The sequence below is a fragment of the Conger conger genome, chromosome 8 (genome assembly GCF_963514075.1).
Source record: "Conger conger chromosome 8, fConCon1.1, whole genome shotgun sequence".
NCBI classification, from domain to species: domain Eukaryota; kingdom Metazoa; phylum Chordata; class Actinopteri; order Anguilliformes; family Congridae; genus Conger; species Conger conger.
Genome location: NC_083767.1, coordinates 48,101,208 through 48,125,082, shown reverse-complemented (window position 1 = coordinate 48,125,082; position 23,875 = coordinate 48,101,208). Strand labels below are relative to the sequence as shown.

The following is a 23,875-nucleotide window of genomic DNA, read 5'->3' as shown; positions in this document are numbered from 1 at the left end:
AATACCTGCCAAATCCCATTATGTGAGTGAAATGGTTCATTTTGACCGTAATGATAATAAGTTGGAAAGCCAGGAACATAACTTTAATTCTTAACAGATAAAATACAGTCATTTGTTTCAGCTGAGTGCACAATGCCACCATGTGGCAGATACTGTACATTTAGCAGCACGACATTGCTAGAAATTCTCATTCTTAAAAAAATATGTGAGATATTTTCACTGAACGGTACTTTATGAACACTTTTCTTCACACAACTTTCACATAGTTCACACTTTCTGTTCCATTCATTTGACAGCACTCCACATGAATATAAATCTTGTAAATAAACTCTTCCAGGATGGATGCTATTCTTTCAAATGAGTTGCATTACATAAACAAGTTAATTTGTCCATGGCAGGTCATATAGCGTCCCTGTCTGGACTAGGTCGTCAAGAGCATTTTTATATTAAGTTGCAAATTTTTTGACATTTTTCAATTTCAACTAAAACAGAATCCAACTGTTTTGAAACTAGATTTTTTTTCTTCCTCTCCAGTTTCTTCCAGAAAGGAGTGCAATGTGCCTGTGTATGAATTTGTCCATGTTCACTGATTCTAAAGAGGACTGCTCTGTTTGTTTTGTCAGTACACAGAGAGAAAAGTGCTGTTGGGCTTTGAGAGGGAAAGGTAGTGGTTCTCTTATGTCTGTACACTGGAGTCAGTAAACTAGCAGCAGAGCACACCCTGCCTTATTGATCCTTCTTGTCTCCAGATCCTTGTTGGAGATCCTGGTTTAGACACAAACATAAGAGATAAGACTCCATGTAATTGCATCAGAGGAAATAAACAAGATGACATTGAAACAAAAGGAAAATCGAATAAACTAGATTGCAGGGTAAATGGCTTTTTTAATGAAAGACTGGTTAAATGAATTGTGCACTATTACTGTAATTAACAGAGCAGTCATTGCCTGCCTTTGGCACAGCACTGCAGTAGAGACATGAATAAAGCAGGGTCTGTGTGCATTTCTAGCGCATATGTACAGTACATATGCATTTGTATATGTTTGACCACTTGTGTATGTGCATGTGTGTATGGGGGGTTGTTCGGATGTCTGTGTATGTATGTGTGCATGTCTAGGAGGCAGTTGGCTGTGTGAGTGTCTATGTGTGTTTGTGTATGTGTGTATATGGTGTATGTGTGTGTCTATGTGTGCTTACGTACGTGTGTATATGATGCGTGTGTGTCTGTGTGCTTACGTAAGTGTGTATATGACGTGTGTGTCTGTCTGCTTGCGTATGTGTGTATATGATGTGTGTGTGTCTGTCTGCTTGCGTACGCGTGTATATGATGTGTGTGTGTCTGTCTGCTTGCGTATGTGTGTATAAGATGTGTGTGTCTGTCTGCTTGCATACGTGTGTATATGATGTGTGTGTGTCTATATGTGCTTGCGTATGTGTGTACATGATGTGTGTGTGTCTATATGTGCTTGCGTATGTGTGTGCATGATGTGTGTGTGTTGGTCTGCTTGCGTACGTGTGTATATGACGTGTGTGTGTCTGTCTGCTTGCATACGTGTGTATATGATGTGTGTGTGTCTGTCTGCTTGCGTACATGTGTATATGACGTGTGTGTGTCTGTCTGCTTGCGTACGTGTGTATATGACGTGTGTGTGTCTGTCTGCTTGCGTACATGTGTATATGACGTGTGTGTGTCTGTCTGCTTGCATACGTGTGTATATGACGTGTGTGTGTCTGTCTGCTTGCGTACATGTGTATATGACGTGTGTGTGTCTGTCTGCTTGCGTACGTGTGTATATGACGCGTGTGTGTCTGTCTGCTTGCGTACATGTGTATATGACGTGTGTGTGTCTGTCTGCTTGCGTACGTGTGTATATGACGCGTGTGTGTCTGTCTGCTTGCGTACATGTGTATATGACGTGTGTGTGTCTGTCTGCTTGCGTACATGTGTATATGACGTGTGTGTGTCTGTCTGCGTGCGTACGTGTGTACATGACGTGTGTGTGTCTGTCTGCTTGCGTACGTGTGTATATGACGTATGTGTGTCTGTCTGCGTGCGTACGTGTGTACATGATGTGTGTGTGTCTGTCTGCGTGCGTACGTGTGTATATGACGTGTGTGTGTGTCTGTCTGCGTGCGTACATGTGTATATGACACGTGTGTCTGTCTGCTTGCGTACGTGTGTATATGACGTGCGTGAGCTGTACCTGTAGCTGCTGGTGCTCCTTCAGCAGACGGTCGTATTCCTGAGTCAGGCCCTGTGCCTGTCTCCTCATCGCCTCTGCCTCAGCGCGAGACTTCTTCAGAGCTGTGGAGTAAACAGACACGCTCTCCTGTACATGCCCCGAATACAACAGCACACACCTGCACATCAACTCCACTCTTATTCCCCTCCTTTCCACTATGCCAGAAAGCCTTCTGTCACACACACACACACACAAGGTGCGATACACACAAATTGATAGGCACACCCCATTCACAGCGTTTCACTTAATTTGATTATCCATTGATAGTCTGGCAGAGCAACTGAACTCTACAAATGGTTGGCTATTTATGATATCACAGATAAACAGATTATCACTGTTACAGAACTCAGTGAAAGGATATGCAAACTGCATGTACAAAAATATTCTACGTGCTGATAATAAAATCTGCTCAGCATGGCTTGAATTTTCAAAAACCATCCTTGCCAGCTCAGACTGTTCTAATTTTCCTTCTCCTCATGAAAATGCATTAGTGGGCATGGCCAAACGAGCACAGAGTGAAGAGTCTGGTGTGAGGGGAAGAGAACGCAATGAGGATATCCCACCATGCCCTGCGCTCTCCAGCTCCTGCTTCAGCATCTGCACTTCCAGCTGGAGAGCCTCCTTCCCCTCAGCATTCTTCTTCTCTACTTTCTCTACTTCCAATGCCTGAGAGACACAGAGAGAACTGACTGTCCTTTCCAGAGCCAAGCTTGACTTTTTCTCTGTTGGACATTATGCATTCATACAGTTATGAGTTCTCCATGCCGTTGTATATTAAACTGAAGTAATTTAGGCTAAGCACGGTAACTCACTGGTACAACAGTGCCACCCAAACGGGATCATAACCTATGACCATCTGGCCATGAGCTCAGCTCACTCACCACTACTCTACAGTTCCAAAAGGAGACGGATGGATGAGACTTATCTTTTAGCTAGTCTGCACAGTCTTCTGTTTTCCCCCTCACCTGTTTTAGGTGCTCATTATCCTCCATGTACTTCTTGGCTGCCTGGTTAGCATTCTCGGCTTGAGTCTGCAGGGCTGCCCCAGTGCCAACGGAGGTGGCAAGCTGGTTAATCAGAGTGATGATGCGTCTCATGACACTGTGAGGACACACAAGCACAAGCAACAGCTCACTTCCTGGAATCACGTGACCGTGGAGTGAGATTACATGACCCTGCCCAGGGACAGGCTGCAGGGCGACTCACAGCCAGAGGAAGAGGGAGAAGCCGGAGATGTAGAGGTTCCTCTGGGCGCGGAACAGCTTCATGTGCAGGTGGTCGAACATGTTGGGGTGCAGCTTTGCCTCTTTCTGCGGTTCCGCCGCTGAGTACTTCCGCACTTCCCGCATAGCGTCTGCAGGGGGAGACAGAGAGGAAACAAGGAGAAATGCTTTCGGGCTTCAAAGGCACCTGGCACATCTACTGTAGCTAACTACAAGTGACAAGAATCACTGCCACAAAAATCCATCCATCCATCCATCCATTATCTTAACCCGCTTATCCTGAATAGGGTCGCAGGGGGGCTGGAGCCTATCCCAGCATACATTGGGCGAAAGGCAGGAATACACCCTGGACAGGTCGCCAGTCCATCGCAGGGCACACACACCATTCACTCACTCACTCATACCTATGGGCAATTTAGACTCTCCAATCAGCCTAAGCTGCATGTCATTGGACTGTGGGAGGAAACCGGAGTACCCGGAGGAAACCCACGCAAACACGGAGAGAACATGCAAAATCCGCACAGAGAGGCCCTGGCCGACGGGGATTCGAACCCAGGACCTCCTTGCTGTGAGGCGGCAGTGCTACCCACTGCACCATCCGTGCCGCCCCACAAAAATCCACCAATCACAATTGATAATGGAAGGATGCCATTTCATGAATATGCATCTTTGGAATCTTTGTTGTCAGCTGACAAAGTCCCTTTAAACACTGAGCCAACCAGAAAGTGGGATGGTAATATGTGAGAATAATTTGTGTTTGTCTATGGTACACACACTGCTGCATAATGTCTGCATAACTCTCCATGTAATGTCCAAAATATGGAGATACCCATCGTCTGGATTTCAAAACAGTGTTAGCCACCTGAGTTTACTCACCAATGAAAAGAACAATGAGAATTATTATCATTGTCAAAAAGCCTTTGTTCCAGTATGGTGCAAGTCTGTCCCATATGCTGAACTTAAAAATCTTCTGCCATCTGCAAAACAGAACATATTAAAAACACGATACAGAAAAGCTTCATGTCAATAATTCCTAATTTCTTTAATCACACACACACACACACAACTGCTTTTCTTTTCTTTGTGTTTTCGGTAGTTTTATGTTTCTTCACTTCACAAAAATGCAGGGCTCAGGCTGGCATTAAAGGAAGACTATCATTATCCACCAAAAGCTCAACAGTGCTTCCATGTTTTTGATATCAAAAATAAGTTTAATTTTCATCTTGGACCAGAGTCAACCTTCACAATTTCCAAAGAAAGAATCAGTTTTGTTGTTGAGTATGGAAGGAAGGCAAAAACACTGAATTTTATTACATTTCTGGTGTCCTGGTTGCAGAAGAATAGGCTACTTACAGCCAATCGAATAATCAAAGTTTGGAGTTCATCGCTTTTATGGAACATCAGTTTTCACAGTGACGCGTATTTGCTAACTGGTCATGGATAATATGGATCTGGACTGACTGAGTGAATGTTGCAGAATGCTTTAGTTATGGAGAGAGTAAATGCATGGTTGTGTATGTGTTGTACCTCTGAGCAGATATGAAGGGCAAAGTGAGGATTAGGATGATACCAATCTCCACATAGAGAAAGAATGCCACTACCGTCCACTGGATAGTCATCTTTGTGGATCTCCTTAAACACAAACAGTTGTTGTTTTTTTTTACTTTCCTGCTGAATAAAAAACAGCTCAAGCTTTGTTTTCAAACAGCTGGCAGCTGGACCAGTTCCTAGCTTGACATGGCTTGACCAGCTCATACCCAACTACACCAGCTTTATGACCAGCTCATACCCAGCTAGACCAGTTTATGACCAGCTTGACCAGCTCAATTTTCAAGCAGGTCACGTTGGCATAGCTGGATTTTACAGCTCGATTATCTGCATAAATAAGTTATGCAAAATTTGAAAACCTGTTTCAGGAAATAGTAAAGTTACACAACCTTAAACTATAACTTAAACTCGAAACTGGAAGCAGATTCAGGAGTACACTGGTCCACGTCACGTTTAAAGCAAGTTATAGCAACAGTGGCAGATGGTAGCAGCTGTCAAAAGTAATAATACCGATACACTGTCACGTGACACTGTTTGCCAATCGTTGTATTCTCGGCTGACTGTACCATAGTACATGGTTCTGTGGCTATTTTTAATATTTTGTAGGCTAATATTAGCAAACGACGAAGCGTTTTCAAATGTTTTTATCAACCGAATAAAAATAAAATGTTAGCTAAATATTGGCGAAAATTGCAAAATAACAAGCTTGTCACTGAGGGACAAGGTACTTCAGTTGTGAAGCAACGTTATGACAATTTGACAACGAGCTAGCAATGAGCAAAGACCCGATCTGACTTGTTAGCAAACACACTATAGTTTATTTTCAGTTTTAAGAAGCAAAGCAAACTATGTGACGAATTATTATACAAATAACCTTGATAACATACCCTTTATAACCGTTTTCCCTGAAATAAGAGCAATGCAGATATCCGCAGCGCTTCAGAAGACTACAGTACGTGCGACACACCTCCAGCTCCAGATGCTCGAGAATGGTCTCATTCTCATTACGTCACGAAAAGGGTACATTTAACACCAATGTTAAATATAAATCCGAATGCATACAAATAGTTACGTTGGTCAACACAACTCGTAACATGTTTAAAATGTACACTAAATATGAATTTATTGGTGTAATTATGATGTAAGGACCACGGTGGTTAAGAACACACTGAGTCATGTCCTTTTAAGGACCCGTGTAAGCTGAAGTGTCTGAGCATTTTTTTTTAATGTAAGAAGGCCATGACAATCATAGGTATTATTCATGAATTCAATTATATGCAAGCTAACAAATGATTTGCATTTACAGTGAACACTTCTCTATAAATGTTCAGGTGATTGCATCAACTGCAGACAGATCTTTTTGGTTGACACACAGGTTCGTGAAGTTTCCCAATACACAGTAAATGTATGATTCTGTCATATTAAAGCCCGCTTTCATGTTTGCATGTGCATATGCCTAAACCAAATATAAGCTGAAAAAAGAGCTCCCCAAAATCACATTGTGGGTTGTTATCTCATAGATTATTACATAGACCTTTTTACTTATGGGTATTCGCACTGCACCTACCCCTAATACAACTACTATACATGTCATTTGATTTGCAAATTACCAGAGTGACAGCATGATTTCCAAGAATTTGGACATATGTCTTTAGCGTAGTGAGTCAATTGTATCTCTGGCTATTCCATGTGGATGGAGTTATGAAACGGAAGACAAATGCTATACTGCTTCCTGTGTGCCTTCAAGTATCAGGGGTGCGTGAGACTGCATCTTGAAATGCAAAGTTATATAAGGAAATTGATCCTTAGCATTGATTCAAACAATCAATTTTTAATTTGGGTCCTTTATTAAAAAACAAAAAAAACAAAATGAATGTAAAAGGTAAAAGCACAGTCCACCGTGGATCATGTCCCGTAGGTGTGGTGGAGGTAGTCGATGACAGCCGAGGTGCTGCAGAGGGTGTTGAACACCTTCCTCTCGGGCTGAGAGCTGACGCGCTCCATCATGTAGATGAGGTGATGATGGAAGCAGGTGAAGGGCGTCCCGTGTGCCAGAGCAATGTCCACCCAGTCCCAAATGCACTCCAGAGGGGTCTCCTCGTACCCCGCGAACATGGCGGGGTTCGCCAGCAAGCCCCGCGCTGCCATCACTCCTGATACAGGGGAGGGGAACAACCGCTACATCAACATTACATACTACAGCAAGATTATATTATGACACAGGCTTGATTGTGTTATCAAACACCCCTTTGAAGGCTGAAACAAAAATAGACACAGAAAATGGATTCTATATGATCAGATATGAGTTGCAGGAAAAACTGTAATGCTGGCATTCAACGGTTTCTCTGATCAAGACAACTGATGTTTAAAAGAAATAGAAATAAAGTTGTAAAACCCTGCTTTATGCGTTCACCCAGAGCTACGGCAGTGCGTACCATCGACCCCTGTCAGCTGATGGGTAGACTCCACGTCCGAGAGGCTCTTGATGTCGCCGTTGGCGATGACGGGGACGGCGAGGCTGTCCTTGATGGTCCTGATGGCGTCGTAGTGCACGGGCTGGTGCCGCTCCTCCGCCGTGCGGCCGTGGACAGTGACCCAGGACACCCCGGCCGCCTGCGCCTTCTGGCACAGGTCCACCGTGCGCCGCAGGTCCTTGTGGATCCTGCCACAACATCAAAAGAGCCTTACTGCTGAGCAGCTTTTATTAATGTCACATTCAACACACTCAACTATTATTCAAGACACAAAGCATGACACATGGAGTTTAGCAATACAGGCCCTAACACGATAAGGATGTTAGCCATTGCCTTTTCATCTGACTGTTCGATAAGGTTTTATATAAATGCATTGAGAATAAGTCATCTACAGACTGGCCTTGATTTGCCTTGGTGGAAATACTTAAAATTACCTTATTTTGATGGACACAGAGTAATTGGGGTTGTCCACTTGGTTTCTGACCAGTCGAACCATGTCTCTGACCAGTTCAGGCTTGTTAATCAAACACGCACCATATCCTTCCGCCATTGCCCATCTGGAGACAGTCAAACGGTATGTGCCATGTTTACAGTCAAGGCTATGCAGCATATTAATTCATATTTTTTACTGGTTTATTCAAACTGCTAAAAACATTTTTAAATACTCTTTGATGTGTTCACTTGCTCAGCTAAAGCTATGTTCAGTATAAAACTTTGCCATTCTTTCTTTTTTCTTCCCCCTGTTCTTCCTACTCTGGGGACTACTTTGTTATGCACATAAAGATTTCTGTAATATTTGACATAATGGAATTATAACAAAACAGTATAAATCAATCTGTCCAAACTGTACTGTGAAGAAAGAATAAAATAAAATACAGAAAATATGCTAAGTTTGAACATCCCTTTATCCGTCAGAACACCTGTCATTACTTGTGGCTGGTGGTATTTCTAAGTTTACATAATTGACACTGTATCCCATGGAAACAGGGCTGTGCAGCGATCAAGGGATAAGGCAGGGGAGGAGAGTATTAAGGGATTTTCTGTGGCTCTATGATTTGTTGAACATGATCTCACCTCTGGGGACAGCCACAGTTCAGATCTACTCCATCAGTGAAGGGGCAAACCACACGGGCTGCATCAGCCAGGGTCTGACCATCACTGGCAGCAAACTGCATGATCAGTGGGCGGTCCCCTGGGAGGAAAGTACCAAAGACATGTGATCTTGTGGACCAATGCACTTCGTCCTAGCCCAAGTGACCATCTTACATAACTTTCATGCCAACCATTCACCATCACGTTGGATGGCCCTGAGAAATGTTCCAATTAACTGTCTTACAACATGACACAACATATTAAAACTCCCCCACACACCTCATTCCAGGTCTTAATTCAATAAGGCAATCAAAGATCATACCGTATAACACTTCATTGATCTCAAAATAGTTTTCAACCCAAAAAAATAAATAAATAAATAAAAGTCCCAGGCTGCTTCTCTTCTAAACTTACAATTTATCGAGCTACTTACATTCACGAAAGTATCTAAGATTCTGAAAGACAAGCATAGAATCCTACCCTGGTTGGTTGTAAATTCGCTGTCTCTGGCTTTGACAGATCGCATGAAGTCGGCTGCAACTACCATCGGAGTGAAGCACAAGTCGCAGTCATATTTTCGCACTAGAGATCTGAACGGCAACCTGCAAAATAATGATAATTGATGAATGTCCTGAAATTTTAGGAGTAGCACTCGGGGCAATGCCAAAATACTGTATCCATACAACAACATAACTTACTTTGAGTAACGGACCATCGGCGCGCATATTTTCAGAACCTTTCCTTTTTCAAAAATATCCATGATCTGTGTTGATTCCGTTTTGAGGTTCATTTTCAGCGATTCATCTATGGATACCTGCAATAGAATAATATATGTTTTACAGTCGAAGGATCCACACACAAGCCAGCTGAGCTATGAACCAACATCTTCATGCTTGTAAGAGGTGTGCTTGTGCTCACCTACAATAAAACAGATAATGTTTATAATTCCGCACAACTTATTGAAATAAATATTAAATGTTTGTGAGATGCCTTACCATTCGCGATGTCCGCTAGCTAGGTAGCTGGATATCATTCACTTCGTTTGAATGTATTCCCCATTTATTCCAGCTAGTAGCAAGCTAATGCCATAGCACCAGCTTGTTTCAGGTATCTCCGATTGACACACACAGCTAGGTTTCAGTAGCCATTAGCGGCTATTTAAAATAACAGCGAATTATATTATTAAGGCATACATAGTAAACTTACTCTTTTAAAAATAACTACCTGGCAAACAATGTAATATTTTTAATGTCAATTTTGGTCCACAACAGTCCACCGCGTGTCATAGTGGGTGGGACTTTATGTCTGACCCTTAACCTGCACATTTAAATATTTTTTTTGAGAAATATATATATATTTAAACATATTATAAATAATTTAATAGTTAATTTTCATTTCTATTAAATATTTGCCAACGTAAACTACATTTTTGCGTGTTTAAAAACAAGCTATTACATTTAACCTGGCGCTGAAATTTGACGTCATTGTGATGAAGTGGCCAACATGGAAGGAAGTAAAGAGACAGCTTCATCGAATGCACTTCTAAAAGATGGTAATTGTATCTTTTAAGTATATTAGTTTGATTTTTTGTAATTGCATTTATATAATTGACACCATTTTTGGTATCTAGCTTGATGCATTCTGCGATGCAATTGCTTGTACAAATAATCAAATTGACAGCCACTTGTATTAGCTTGCTAGCAAATCAGTAAGCTACCAGACAAATTAGATGTCTACTAATTTAGTTAAAATTAAATTAAAAATTGCTCGTTATTGCCTGAGTGTGTACATCCGTGCCTCCTTGTCCGCTAGCCTGTCTAGCTTTATGTGTGCCTCGATCTTCTGTGTCTCTCGTCAGGACGTCAGTACACTGAAATTCAGTGAATCCGCCCCGATCATGTCTGATTATAATGCTTTCTGTGTTATCCGTGGGTTTATAACTTATTGAAAAAGATGGCTCTCCTCAGAGGTGTGACAGAATCACCAGAGACAGATCACAAACAGGAATGTACTACAAATGCAATTGAGACGCTTCAGGAAAAAGTAATTGTCAAATTAGTTCATGTTAAAGTTCATGTCCAAATATTGTAATTTATTATGTCTGAATGCATTTTGTAGTGACGATGATAGTAAGACTTGAACATATAGTTATTTAAAAGCACATTTCAGGCTCCTGAATCTGGAGTACTTTATTTACATTTGTAGTATTTCTGCCCATGATTTGTAAAGAATTGTCATACTATTGCATTGTGGGAAAGGGGATTAAATCTAACCCCAGAGAAATCAGCTCTCCAGTTAGTCAACTTTGCTGTGAAAAAAACCTGTGACCCAGCCATCAAGCTAGATGTAATTCATAGACTGAGCCCACTGAATACAAGACTGATAATAATAACGGCAGTGGGCTTCTCCTGGCTAAAGCATTCTTTGGTTCTCTCTCAGAATGCTATACAGATTTCTGTACTGAGGACTTTGATGTAAAGACCTACACAGCTCAGGCCATCCACCATGCAGTCATCGCCGAGCAGCTGGCCAAACTCGCCCAGGGCATCAGCCAACTGGACAAAGAGCTCCACGTGCAGGTACCTGTCTCATTCCTGCATCGTTCATTAAGCCACTTTCTTCCTTTCCTTTGGTTTAAGTTTTCAAGCATTATTTTTTCAATCTGTGACTTGGAGTGGAAGTATTTTTCTGGTTGGGGCAAGGTATTGTTATGCTAAACCGCTACGTTAAAATTGGGTAACAAGCGGGGTATGCCAGTTTTAGCATTTAGCAGTTTCTTATTTAAAGCAGGTTAGTTTATCAAATTGTAGCATCCAAATTAGTACAATGACCTGTGATTTTAAAACTTGGTTAAAATATATGGTAGGGAATTGGAATGTGGTTTACCCAGTTTATCCAGTTAGTTATGGGTGGCCTGCCTGCTAAATCACCTAATGTGTATGTAGTGATGCAAAATCCTGACCAAGCCAGTGCTGTATGAAGTGCTGCAAAATTAGCCACAGTGTTGCCCGTAGCTAGATGTACATTTGATATAATGTCTTTAGAAAAATATAAAGATAAAATTATATCCAATTTCCTTTTTCCAAGGTGGTAGCTAGACATGAAGACTTGTTGGCTCAAGCAACAGGGATTGAGTCTCTTGAAGGTAAGTTTTCATTGCTGTTGTCTTGAATTTTTTAGATGTTTCAAGGCTTTGCCTCATTGATGCCTATTTGGTGGAGCTGAGTGACAGTACCAACAGTTTTAATATCTTGCTTTGTAAAAAAATTGCAAAATTACCTGTTCTACTGACTACTTGGAAGCAAGTTTGCCAATGGGTGTTATTCTCTGAGTGTGAATCATTTCACTGACAATGACTAAATATTGGAGGTGAAGGTTACATACCTTTAATGATAAACAGTCATACAAAAAAGATTTGTGTGAAACCAGAAGCCACCACAAGGTGGTGCTGTGGTACAGGCTTTTAATAGTCTCCATCAGATTATTACTTTGGTCCTTTTGTAATGCAGAGACCTGCTGTAGGTAGAATTGTTCTCTTGTCATTAAGTCTGTCAGTGAGGTAGGTTCAATCATTTTTAAGTTTAAATGTGCTTTAATGTCACTAGAATGTCAGTATGGTATGCAGTGATATTAAAATATTCATTTTTTTAAGTAGGTAGGGAATTTATTTTGCTTACAGTGCATAAACAAGACCATCCAAAGAAGCCTTGGTTGATATTACATTACATTACTGGCATTTGGCAGACGCTCTTATCTAGAGCGACGTACAGTTGATTAGACTAAGCAGGAGAAAGTCCTCCCCTGGAGCAATGCAGGTTTAAGGGCCTTGCGCAAGGGCCCAATGGCTGAGCGGATCATATTGTGGCTACACCGGGAATCAACCCACCGACTGCATTTTCCAGTCATTTACCTTAACCACTACGCTACAGGCCGCCCATGACCTCACCTGGTATTTTACTGTGCTCTCTACGCCAGAACTGTTCTCCCTATAGGTGTATACTGTCACACATCGAATGAACCACGATAAAAGACCCATAGCTAGCCACTATCACAGCATAAGCAAGAAATGAAGACTGTGAATGTAATGGGTAGTGGGGCAAAAGGTATTGTCTTTGTCTATCGTGGTTGTTGAAAGTTTGAAGTGAGTCTGTCTCTTCAGGTGTGCTGCAGATGATGCAGACCAGGATTGCAGCGCTGCAGGGGGCGGTAGACAGGTATGACCGGGAGGAAGCTCCCTCAGATGGCCCGACACATCCCAAAATCAGTCACAGATTAGTAAAATTTTTTTAGTATTGAGCGTGATCGTTTCTTTAAAATGAAGTGGCTTATTTGTTGTTTTCTTGTCTTTTCTTTATTCAGGATAAGGACTAAAATCGTTGACCCATACAATAAGATTCTGGCCCGGACTGACCAGCTGGCCAGATTGCAGGTGCGGATGAGATTTTTATTTATTAATTTTTTCTGGTGTGGGGCAAATGGTCATTCCTTCCACCTGCAGGAAACTGTCCCTTGGGGTGAAAGAATACAGACTTGCTGCTGAATTTCATGTTATTTTGGCTGTCGCCTCTGCTCTGGCTACCTAGCCTGTGTCGGTTTTCCCCGGAGAGGTGATTTCCATGTTTATTGGATGGGAAGTCTGGAGAAGAGGCCGGCACATTTTTTGCGGATTGAGCCAGGGTTTTTATAAGGGAGAGAACCTCTCTCACAGAACCGGATTAGTTTTGATTGTGTTTTTATTGCCTCAGTCACTGCAAAAGCACATATTGACAATGTGATGTCACCTTGGCAAGGTTTCCAAGGTACACAACATATGATGTTGGAATAACTGGCGTAGTCTTCCTGTAAATTAGTGTAACATCAGGGTCTCTCTTTTGACTCACTTCAGAACACTGAGTGTCGTTCATCTGACTGACATTAATTTCGGTAATCATGAATTTTACAAGTGTTTGGGAAGTATTTTTAATGGTGAAATTGTTTAGAAAAGGAGCCACTTAAAATTGCATGGAAAAGCAGGAAATGGCAGCATAGTCACCACATAATCAGAAATAGATTCCGGTGGCCCTAAATCAGGTTATATCGCAGCTACATCACACATCCATTAGGTTTCTACAGTAATGAAACCTTTATGTGGCATCTCTGCTTGTGGAAAATTATGTATCTATCTTGAGGTATGACACTTTTATAGAATTGATTTATCGAAAAGTCATATTAGGAGAAGGAAAGAACTGTGTCATTTGCTCGGTTGTAAAATGACCTTGCAGTTGCCAGAACAGGCTCAGCTTGGTGTAATTTACTGGCCCTTTCTGCTGATGATGATGAAATACGACCTGGACAGGGGACAGCTGTAGTCCAGTGACCCTCGAGACGCAGTCTCTACCTTAGCCTACTGTGACATCACTGCTTAAGCAAGAACCACTGTCAATATGTTCCATTTAGAAAGATCAATGAAAAGCAATCTGGTGACTCACATCCAGTGAGTTTCACTGTCTTTGGCCCAGTGAGACACCCAACCTCTTGGGGTGTCTCGGGGAGGGGGGGGGTGTCAAGGCAGGTCCTGAAGCAGATGGAAATTTTCTTGCCTCTTAATCTCGCCCGTTTGTGTTCTGAGGTCAGGAGGAGATTGTTAGATGTTAAAAGATGTGTGGGTGTCGCAGCTGTTCAGAGTTAAATTTTTCACTGTCTCCGGTTCCCTGGTTCTGTGAGCTGTGGGGGACCTTTTTCCACACGTATCTCCCTACAGAGGTCTTCTCTGGTTCCCTGGTTCTGTGCGCTGTGGGGGACCTTATTCCGCACGTATCTCCACACAGAGGGCTTCGGGGACAGACAGGATGCATGTCAGTCCCCCCATATCCCTGAGATGAAATGGCTGCCATCAGTCGGTCACAGCTGTGTGCCCTTGTAGGGACGTGTTGTGCCAAGGTGTTTTTTCATGTCTGGATTTGATAAACACAGGTGAACTTTCACCTACTCGGTCTGTCTCTAAAGGGCGATAGGTATTTTGGTACAGAGTCAGGAATGGAGGCTTGTGTGTGTGATTGATGAGTGATATCCAGGGTTGATCTGCAGTGCGAAGGTGAGAGTGTCTTTCAGGGGTGTTGAATTTTCTCGATGTGAAGTGGTGTGGTAGGGTATAGTATATACTGTAGGAAAAATAAGGACCAAGTGCCTGTTATGTAATAATAATTTGTTATTTAACTGACACTTATCCAAAGGGGATTACAGTTGAGTATACTAAGAAGGAGAAATTTCCACTGGAGCAATGCGGGATTAAGGCCCTTGCTCAAGGGCCCATCAAATGTGTGGATCTTATTGTGGCTACCCCATGGATTGAACTACCAACCTTCCAGGTCCCAGTCATGTACCTTAGCCACTCGGCCCTACGTCATCCACTGACTATCCACAGGCCAAAAAAGCGTTTTGATGCCAGGAGTCAAGGTTACGGGCACCATGTTGTGCAGTTTGGAGCCAGAGGGTGCACAGTAGGGCTGCTGAATGCATAACATGGTGCATGATGCATTATTGCCTTAGTATTTTTGCCGTATCGTTACCAGTGACTGGACATTGAAAGGGTGGCTGGAACACCTCTGCTGGAGCCAACTGCAGTGGCACTAGTGAGCACCGTCTCTCTGCAAGAGCAGGAGATGAGCATTAAAAAAATGCCCGGTTTTAGCCACTTGGGGTCAGGAGGTGAGGGTGTGAGGGTATAGCAGGGGGTAGAGGTGAGGGTGGAGATGCAGGGTGTGAGGTGGTGTGGCAGTATCGGTGCAGTATTTCAGAGGTGTATGTGAGGGGGATAGAGTCTGTGAAGTGGTATTAGATTGGGGGGCCGGGGGGTGGGGTGTAAGCGGGTTGTCCTGGGGGTGGAGAGAGGGGAGATGGGTTTGAGGGCTTACGCGTGCTGATGGAGCCAGCGTGTTATTTACTGAGCTCTCTTCCCCCGTCAGCGTGTCCTTGACACGGGTTCCTCCGGCGCGACGGGGGTTTGGAGCGAGGAGCGCTAATCAGTCACCGCTCTCGTCAGCCCGAGGAGCCGCGGCCCACTGTTTCTCCGCCGCGTCCGCACGACGGCAAGCGCTCTGTCACTCCCCGATAAAGCCGTCACTTTCACACACGCGGGCTCGCGCTGGCACACAGACGTCCCCTCTCAGCGCCAACCGAAATACTTCTGACCTTCCCGGTGCCCTTCAGAGCCCCCCTGCCGAACGGGAGCCGCGCGTCCGGCACTGGAGCCGATGTTGATATTCTCAGCGCTAATGGAGGCGCTGTTAGCATTCTGCGCTTAACTGCTAATGGAAACACTGTTCGTATTCCGAGCCTAATGAAGTGTTTCGTACAAAATGGTTCACGTTTATTTAGCGGCAGACATTTAACCGTGTTAAAGAGGCATGTTTTCGGGTCAGAAACCTCCTCTTTTTCTTTGTAGGAGTGAGGGTTTGGTCTCTTGTGCTCTTGGGCCAGGTCCGGTTTGTTCACGGTCCAGCTCCTCTGTAGCACTCCAGAGAGGTGGTGTGCTGCAAGGCGGGCGGCGTGCGGTGAGGAGCTTTTTAAAAATGCATTGGTCTGCAGTGACATCGCGGGCTCCGCATTCGGATGTGCTCTTTCATTATTGAATGCGCTTGTAGTTTCCTGGGCGTTGTCCACAGTGGACCTCCTTATTGCTTTTATTTGATTAACGGGCTCATATTCAGGGTAGATTGACCCTTTCTGTCCAAAGCCAAATATGGAGTGGCTCCACCCACATCCCAAAGGGTTAAAATTAGGGAATTTTAATTAGGGGTTTTAATAGGGGCTCAAAACAAAACAATAGTATAGCAGGCATTTTCATTGGTTGACATGGTATAAGTTTGAGAGTGCCATATGGTACTCTTGGGATTTTACGGTAGTTATGCTTGAGTGCCATATGGTGGGTATATACAGGTGAAATTCACTTGATTTAAACAGCAGTTTTTCTTTATGCTGTCCATGCTTAATGTTTCAATGGGTAGGATTGCAAGATGTGTGTTCTTCCAAAACGGTTTTCGTGTAATTTTGTTCATGGAAAAACTGCCAAATTTACAATTCAGAAATATACACTGCAGCAGCAAGGGTTTTGTGATTGTGTAGCTTTGCTGTACTCTTTGAGCTTTGCAGCAGTTAGACAATAAATGGGGTTTTGTATGAAATGCTTGAAGAAAAATAATTGGTAGTTGCACGGTGACAGTGTTTCCTCTTCCTGTTGAACTTTGTTTTCTTCTGATCTGATTTTTGATGTTTCTGTTGCTTCTTTTCTCTGTGCCCTTGGATAAAGGTTCATGTTATATAAAGGGTTTTAAAAGTCAGAGTTAAAAATGTGGGATTTTTAAAGCATTTCTGAAGTTCTTGGAGCTGTGCTCTCTCCCTCTCATTCTCTCTCTGTTTCTCTCTGTCTCTCTCTCCTTTTCTATCTCACTCTTCCTTTCCCCCTACCTCCCTTTCTCCTTCCAGGATGGCCAGCAGTTTACTTTTAATTTTTAAATGCCATTTTTAATTCATAGTGGTCATGCAATGCTTATGATTTTTGGTCGTTGTGACATAATAAGGAAACATGGTTGATGTATTGACTGGGTATTGCCTCTCCCCCTTTCTCTCTCTCTCTCACACTCTCTCTCCCTGACACACACACACACTCTCTCTCACACACACACACACACACACACACACACACACACACACCCCACACACACACACACACACACACACACACACACACACGCACACACACACACACACACAGGTGGCTTGTGACCTGCTGAGGAGGATTATTCGCATCCTGTACCTGAGTAAGCGTCTGCAGGGCCAGCTGCAGGGGGGCAGCCGTGAGGTCACCAAGGCAGCGCAGAGCCTCAGTGAGCTGGGTGAGTCAGAATCTCTGAATCCTCTGACTCGTCTGAATCCCCTGCCCCTCACAGAGCCTCAGTGAGCTGGGTGAGTCAGAGTCTCTGTTTCCCCTGCCCCTCACAGAGCCTCAGTGAGCTGGGTGAGTCAGAGTCTCTGTTTCCCCTGCCTCTCACAGAGCCTCAGTGAGCTGGGTGAGTCAGAGTAGAGTCTCTGTATCCTGTGAATCCCCTGCCCCTCACAGAGCCTCAGTGAGCTGGGTGAGTCAGAGTCTCTGTTTCCCCTGCCCCTCACAGAGCCTCAGTGAGCTGGGTGAGTCAGAGTAGAGTCTCTGTATCCTGTGAATCTCCTGCCCTTCGCAGAGCCTCAGTGAGCTGGGTGAGTCAGAGTAGAGTCTCTGTATACTGTGAATCTCCTGCCCTTCGCAGAGCCTCAGTGAGCTGGGTGAGTCAGAGTAGAGTCTCTGTATCCTGTGAATCTCCTGCCCTTCGCAGAATCATGAGCTGGTTGAGTCTGAGTCTTCTGAGTCCTGTGTGTGTGTTTGGGAGGTCTCTGGGGGTCTGATTGCTCTGGCACTTTTTATCTCTTCTGTAACTATTTGATCACTGAAGTGAGGGAAAGCAGGCTGGCTTAACTCCTTGAGTTTGTTCTCTGGAGCGAAGGCCCAAAGAGACGAGTCGTACTGCGGGCCTGTGTCTTTGTTTCAGCCGTGTGGGCATGACTGGCTGTGAGAGGGGATTGTGGCAGACTCCAGCTTCAGGACAGCTTATATAGATGGCGCGGTGGTGCGGAGGATAGAGAGATGTCGCCTCACAGCATTAAGAGATTTGAATCACGGCTGGGGCCTGTGTGTGCGGTTCTCCCCACGCTCACGTGACAGGCCTCCCCTCCCACATGCATATGGGTGTTAACAGGGTCTTCCTGTAAAAGAGCATGCACGCTCAGTCAACCTACCCTGTATAAATAGAGGTTGATAAATATAATAACATAAATACGTCATTAAATTATTCTCCGTGATCCCCTTCCGAGGAACCTGCCTGTGTCCACTGTCTCTGGACGACATTCCAGCAGATTCCATGTATTTGTGTGTTTCTATGGTTTTTTTGCAGTCTGTGTGACCTCCAGTGTAGACTGATGGGAAATCAAAGCTGTGTTTAAAGACGGCTCTTCCTCCACAGAAGTGTGATTGATTCCAGGGCCAGGCCCAATACGGGGCTCATTTCTGTGATCTCTGGGTCTGGGATCAATGCGGAGGGTCAGCACAGGTCACAGAGACCATGCAGAGGTCAGGCCCCGAGGCCAATTTGATTTTGTTTGTTTGTGCAGTGTCAGTAGGTGTAGCTTGTGTGTGTGTGTGTGTGTGTGTGTGTGTGTGTGTGCAGACCTGTGGACCTGCACTATGCCAGGGTGAGTGCATTTCACCCTAAAGCCATTCATCTTGGTTTAGTTCTGAGGTATTTTTAAAATGCACAATAGGCACTGCAATTACAAATTGACTAATGGAAGACCCAAATGTGCCAAAATGGCTGACCCTGATTTTCAGTAAAATACCATGGGAAGTTTATGTGGGTTTGTAGGCCACGGGAAGAGGGAGGCTGCTATAAAATTCTGTTACTTTTTTTAAACAAATGTTTTATTTTATTTAATTTTTAGTTATTTATTTATGTATTTATTTGTGAACTATCTGAGTATGCGGTCAGGTGAGGATTTTGTTCCTACTTGTTTTTGATGACAGTGTGGTGATCACATAGCAGGTGAATATGGAGGTCATGGTGAACCTTGAGTGTAGCTGACCTCAGGTCAGTGTGTGGGTTTAGGGCGTGCAGTATCTGTATAGACGTGCATTTAATAAGGATTGTTCCAGGCTGCCTGTGTTCCCACATGACAGTTGCTGTCGAACAATTTCAAGTAGAAGGCTCTTTTGTGTTCACAGGCAAAAGCTTAATTGAATTTAATGCAACACAAAAGAACTAGGGCGGCAAATATTCACCGCAGATTACCCATGTTTCATTTTCCGAAGTAGGAGCAGATATTTCTGTTCATGAGCTTGATTCTTTCTGCCAAATGCCCGTCGACTTGCTTATTCACTGTCTTCTCATACGGCAGCCATTTTGATCTGCTGAGCAACAGCTTTTCATACTGTTAGCTGACACCGGAGGGCATTTGTGGTGACCGGTAGAAAGTGTGATTACTTTCACCAGCGCGCGCCTTGTTGGACACGCGTCCGCATTCAGAGCGTGGGGGGGGCGGGGGGTTGTCTGTAGCGTTCAGACGCGGTAGCGTTCAGATGTGGTATTTCGGTCCTGGACCGCAGTCTGATCCAGGAGGGGCTACTTCTGTTGTTGCTGCTGCCTGTCGATGATTGATGCAGCCCATGTGACTCTCCCCTACCTCACTCCAAATACATTAGCCTTGCCAAAGAGCATAAAAATGTCTGCCACTACATAACACACGTCCGGAGTGGCGCAGAATGGCAGAAGAGCAATGTTTAGTCGTGAAACAATTTTGGTTCTGCGAAAATGCAGCACCCGCAGTATTAATTCAAGTTTTCACTAAAAATGGCATTATGCAAATTTACTTTTATGCCTCCCAGGTAGAACTTGGTGTCTTCATTATCTGGAATGGTCCCCCACGGCAGAAGCACTTACAGACCCCTCTGAATGGACTGTCTAATCCTGTTATTCCTGCTACACACTAACCATAAATCCCAGAATTCCAGAAGGTGAGGGGGCAGTTTCCCATGATGATGTCCTCGATTCAGGCACAACATACCCCCTTCTATCTATTATTAATGTTTTCATGAATATTGCAGAAGTATCAATCTGCACCACGCTCAGTGGGGACAGTGGGCTCGATTTGAGGAAAGTGGAAGTGGTTTTCTTACCCTTCGCCTCCCTTCAACAAACCTTCCCCCGAGTCCGTCTCGTGAACTTTCCACAGCAGACGTTTAAGAACAGTATATATTTATTAAACACATTTTTTCAGTTCCATTTGCATCTGTTTGTGGAAACCTGTAGAGGCAAAGGGGGCATTTGTTTGAGATCAGTATTCGTTTGAGGTGTTTGGTATTTGTTTTGAGGTGTTTTATATCCGTGAAACGCTTGGGGACCCTCTTGGACCCCGGTGGCTCCGGTTTTGGCGGAACGGAAGGAATGGGAGATCATTTGAGTGTGGGTGACGGTGCTTTAGAGTGGATGGAGGAGATAGGTGAGCGTGCGTCTGAGAGCGGAGCGTGAATTAGCTCAGGTGATGTGTGCCTTCTCCTCACCTCCACGTCCTCAACGACTCTTAATCCCCGAGCAGGCAGGCCAGCGATGAGTCACGCAGCCAATCCACAGGCAGTACAGTGCGACGCTCGCTAACACAGAGGCTGCTGAATGGCAGATAGGGCTTCTTTTTTTCTTTTTTCTTTTTTTTTTTTTTACAATGGAAACATTTCTTCCTTTGATCTATATATATATTTTTGCTTTCCAGCAGCACTTCATTTCTCTTGTTCCTATTCAAATGTAGCAGTCTTGCGCCTGCGTCTCCAGGCTTCTCTCCGAGATACTTGGGGCTGTTTAGTTTAAAGTGGGGCTTCCTGAAATTGGCCGTGACCAACGATTCGTCAAGCGCAGGTCACTGCTGCATTCAGGACCCTTTATTCTCCCCCGTGGTCCCGTGGTAGTGAAACTGTACTAAATTACAGGCCGGTGCGTGCTAGCCTAATACAATAGAGACACCATATAGGCAGAGTAATGTGATTTACCTGACTCTCATCTCTTAAGCCTGCTGGATATGCAGGCCAGACCAGAGAGAAGAGAGGGAAGGGAAGAGGAGAGGAGAGGGACTGGGAGGGGAGGGGAGGGGAGATGAGGGGAGATGAGGGGGAAGGGAAGATGAGAAGCGGGAATGGAAAGGAGCGGAGAGAGGGAGATGGGACCATAACGGGCCTGCCTCCTTGATGAGATAGATGGTAAGTGGGAATGGGCTGTCTGAATAACATACATTCCCAGCTAGGATCTGTTCATCCTGGCCAGCACTGTGGCTTTGTGCTTTGGGAACTAGTCTTGTAAACCAGGAGGTTAAAGGTTCAAGTCCTGGATGGTTGTGCCCCTGAACAAGGTGCCTAACGTGAACGGCTCTAAAAAATGTCCGGCTGTAGAAGTGAGCGATGTGTTTTTAAAAAAAGCAATTCATGAGCAAGCTCCTCTGGATAAGTACATCTGCCAAGTAAATAATGGAATTTTATGTTAACAGGGCAGGCCAGTGTTATCTCTGCAATGGGGGGATGGTTGGGGGCAGAAGCTTGCTTGCATTCGAATACATTAATTTGGGGAGCTTTGAGGCTGCTTACCTTGGTGTCACTGGGACTTCCTCGAAGAAACGCAGAGGTACTCTACATGTCTTCAGGACTGGCTGTGAATACTGACGATGTTTATTACTGAAGGTGGCTTTCCTTGGCAGCCCTTAACTGCCACTTCTTTGCCCCTTAACCCTTTGCAGAGTAGTTTTTATTCTAATGTTATTTCAAAATATTTTAAAAGTCCATTGCTTTCAAATGTCAGTAGTGGTTGTTAGAAAATTCAGTTAAACACAGTGTGCAAAATGTGGGTTGAAATGAAAACCTTCAGGGTGGTAGAGCTCCAGGAACAGGGTTGGGAACCACTGCCATAAAGGATTAAAGGCTGAGGGCTTCAAGAGGGCCGGGGGACCGTGCCATTTGGCAGCGCGTGTGGCTCTGTACGCTCTCGTCCGATGGGTGGGTTTTAAAGGGGCTTGGCCGCGGCGGTACTGAAGGACACGCAGGGATGTGAGACGTGATGAAGTGCAGGTGAGCTGCAGATACGAAACCGTTTCTCTTCGGTTTGGCGTCTGGGATGCAGGGCGCGTGGCCCCGTGTTATCGTCCGCCCGCAGCTGCCCGTGCCCTGACGCTCGAGTGCAGTCACACACTGTGGACCCACCGTGCTGTTTCTGTGTCAGGGTCCTATTTGAAGGTTGCTTAATTGCTTTCTTAAGTTGATGATTTTGTACTAGGTTTTCTCTGATTAGACTAGCTTCCCTGTGCTTCCATTGCAGATTGGAGAGTAGCACCTTTTTTAGTTTTACAGGTAGTCATGACACTTTCAGGACAGTGTTTTATTTCCACATCCTGTTTTGTGAGTGGTAATATCAGAGCATGGGAGCAGATGAGGACACAGGGTAGAGGGGAGGAGAGAGGGAGAGAGAGAGTGTGAGAGAGGGAGAGCAAAGTGTGGTGGAAGGGAGAGGGGAGTGAGGAGGGAGCGAGAGGGAGAGAGAAATAAGGAAATAAAAACTGTTGACACCTCTGAATGTTTTTTAGTGAAAAGTTTCTAATATCGGCCACGGGGCCTGAAGTCTATACGGGCCAACAGAACTCCCAGCATGCTCCACTTTAACGCTCAACTTTTGTTTCACTGCGGTAATCAACTTTCCCCTCCAGATCTCCCACTGGGAATGCACTAATCGCACACCCCTGATTGCAGCGCACCTGCGGAGTGTGAGAGACCGAGCTTTAGCCTACCTGCTGCCTCCACACCAGTCGACACGCAGGCTACACGCGCCTCATTGGCAGCCGTGCGGGCAGAATTAAGATGGCAGCGTTTTGAGCCTAGCAGGTGGTGTGGTGTAGGCGACGTTCACCTGTTTCCTCACAACAGACGAGGAGGATTTTGACGCACGGCGTTCAGACGAAATTGGTCTTTTGTTTGGAACAGCGCTGCCTTTGTTCTCCTCTCCTCCCCGTCTGCAGTGGGTGGCATCTTCCGCCTTCTCCTACGCTCTGTGACCGTCACGGTGTCATTCCGCGACAGTATTGCATCAAATTTTATTTAATTGGATTTAATTCAATTGCGAGACGTAATTGAATCACGGCGTAGGTACGGCAGCGTGGCGGTAATTCAATCCCGCCGTCGTTTCTTATTCTGAGGAATCGGTGTAACGAGGGCCAAGCTGATGCCAGGGTTTGTGGGTAATGTCCTAGGTCAGAGGGTGTGAGGGCTTGTGGGGGAACTGTTTCAAAGTAGTATTGTAAGTGCCCTGAGTGCATACTCTATATCTACAGCAGCCTGTAGCATTCATGGAATCCTACCTGGGTTTCCTTCAGTCTGTGGTGGTAATGGAATCTTACCTGTGTTTCCTTCAGTCAGTGGTGGTAATGGAATCCTACCTGTGTTTCCTTCAGTCTGTGGTGGTAATGGAATCTTGCCTGTATTAACTTCAGTCAGTGGTGGTAATACAATTGTACCTGTATTTCCTTCACTCAGTGGTGGTAATGGGATCATATTGGCTTCATCCTGTGACGGTAACAGAAATGTGCTTTAAATCACACTAGACCATTTGAAGCGTTGAAAGGATCAGCTTTTTCTACCAGTCTGGGGTAGCAGTGGAGCTATTCTTGTCTAAGCTCCAGTCTGTTGTAGTAACAGAAATATGCTTGT

General features: G+C 44.5%; 2 protein-coding genes across 3 annotated transcripts in view; one reads left to right on the top strand and one right to left on the bottom strand.

The window, feature by feature from the left end:
* Nucleotides 1-68: 68 nt before the first annotated feature.
* LOC133135096 (tRNA-dihydrouridine(20a/20b) synthase [NAD(P)+]-like) lies at nt 69-9,867 on the bottom strand. 2 transcript variants are annotated; one of them, XM_061251867.1, is made up of 13 exons: nt 9,576-9,867; nt 9,279-9,394; nt 9,061-9,182; nt 8,563-8,680; nt 7,923-8,045; nt 7,446-7,676; nt 4,994-5,095; nt 4,343-4,443; nt 3,450-3,597; nt 3,209-3,344; nt 2,807-2,909; nt 2,205-2,305; nt 69-765 (listed from the first exon to the last, which is right to left on the bottom strand). In XM_061251867.1, exons 1-13 carry the CDS (start codon nt 9,576-9,578, stop codon nt 727-729), a joined length of 1,443 nt encoding a protein of 480 aa, XP_061107851.1. In that variant the 5' UTR covers nt 9,579-9,867; the 3' UTR covers nt 69-726. The 2 variants fall into 2 exon arrangements, with proteins under 2 accessions (XP_061107851.1, XP_061107850.1); XM_061251866.1 differs by lacking the exons at nt 69-765; nt 2,205-2,305; nt 2,807-2,909; ... (2 more) ...; nt 4,343-4,443; nt 4,994-5,095 and adding an exon at nt 6,843-7,167 and having other exon boundaries at nt 7,450-7,676.
* A 206-nt stretch (nt 9,868-10,073) lies between these two features.
* cog5 (component of oligomeric golgi complex 5) overlaps nt 10,074-23,875 on the top strand; it is a 126,193-nt gene continuing 112,391 nt past the window's right edge. Inside the window, exons 1-6 of the mRNA XM_061252887.1 lie at nt 10,074-10,132; nt 11,020-11,159; nt 11,668-11,725; nt 12,740-12,794; nt 12,940-13,009; nt 17,333-17,453. Of these exons, the coding sequence (XP_061108871.1) occupies nt 10,084-10,132; nt 11,020-11,159; nt 11,668-11,725; nt 12,740-12,794; nt 12,940-13,009; nt 17,333-17,453 (493 nt within the window). The 5' untranslated portion in view covers nt 10,074-10,083. The remainder of the gene's footprint in view (nt 10,133-11,019; nt 11,160-11,667; nt 11,726-12,739; nt 12,795-12,939; nt 13,010-17,332; nt 17,454-23,875) is intronic.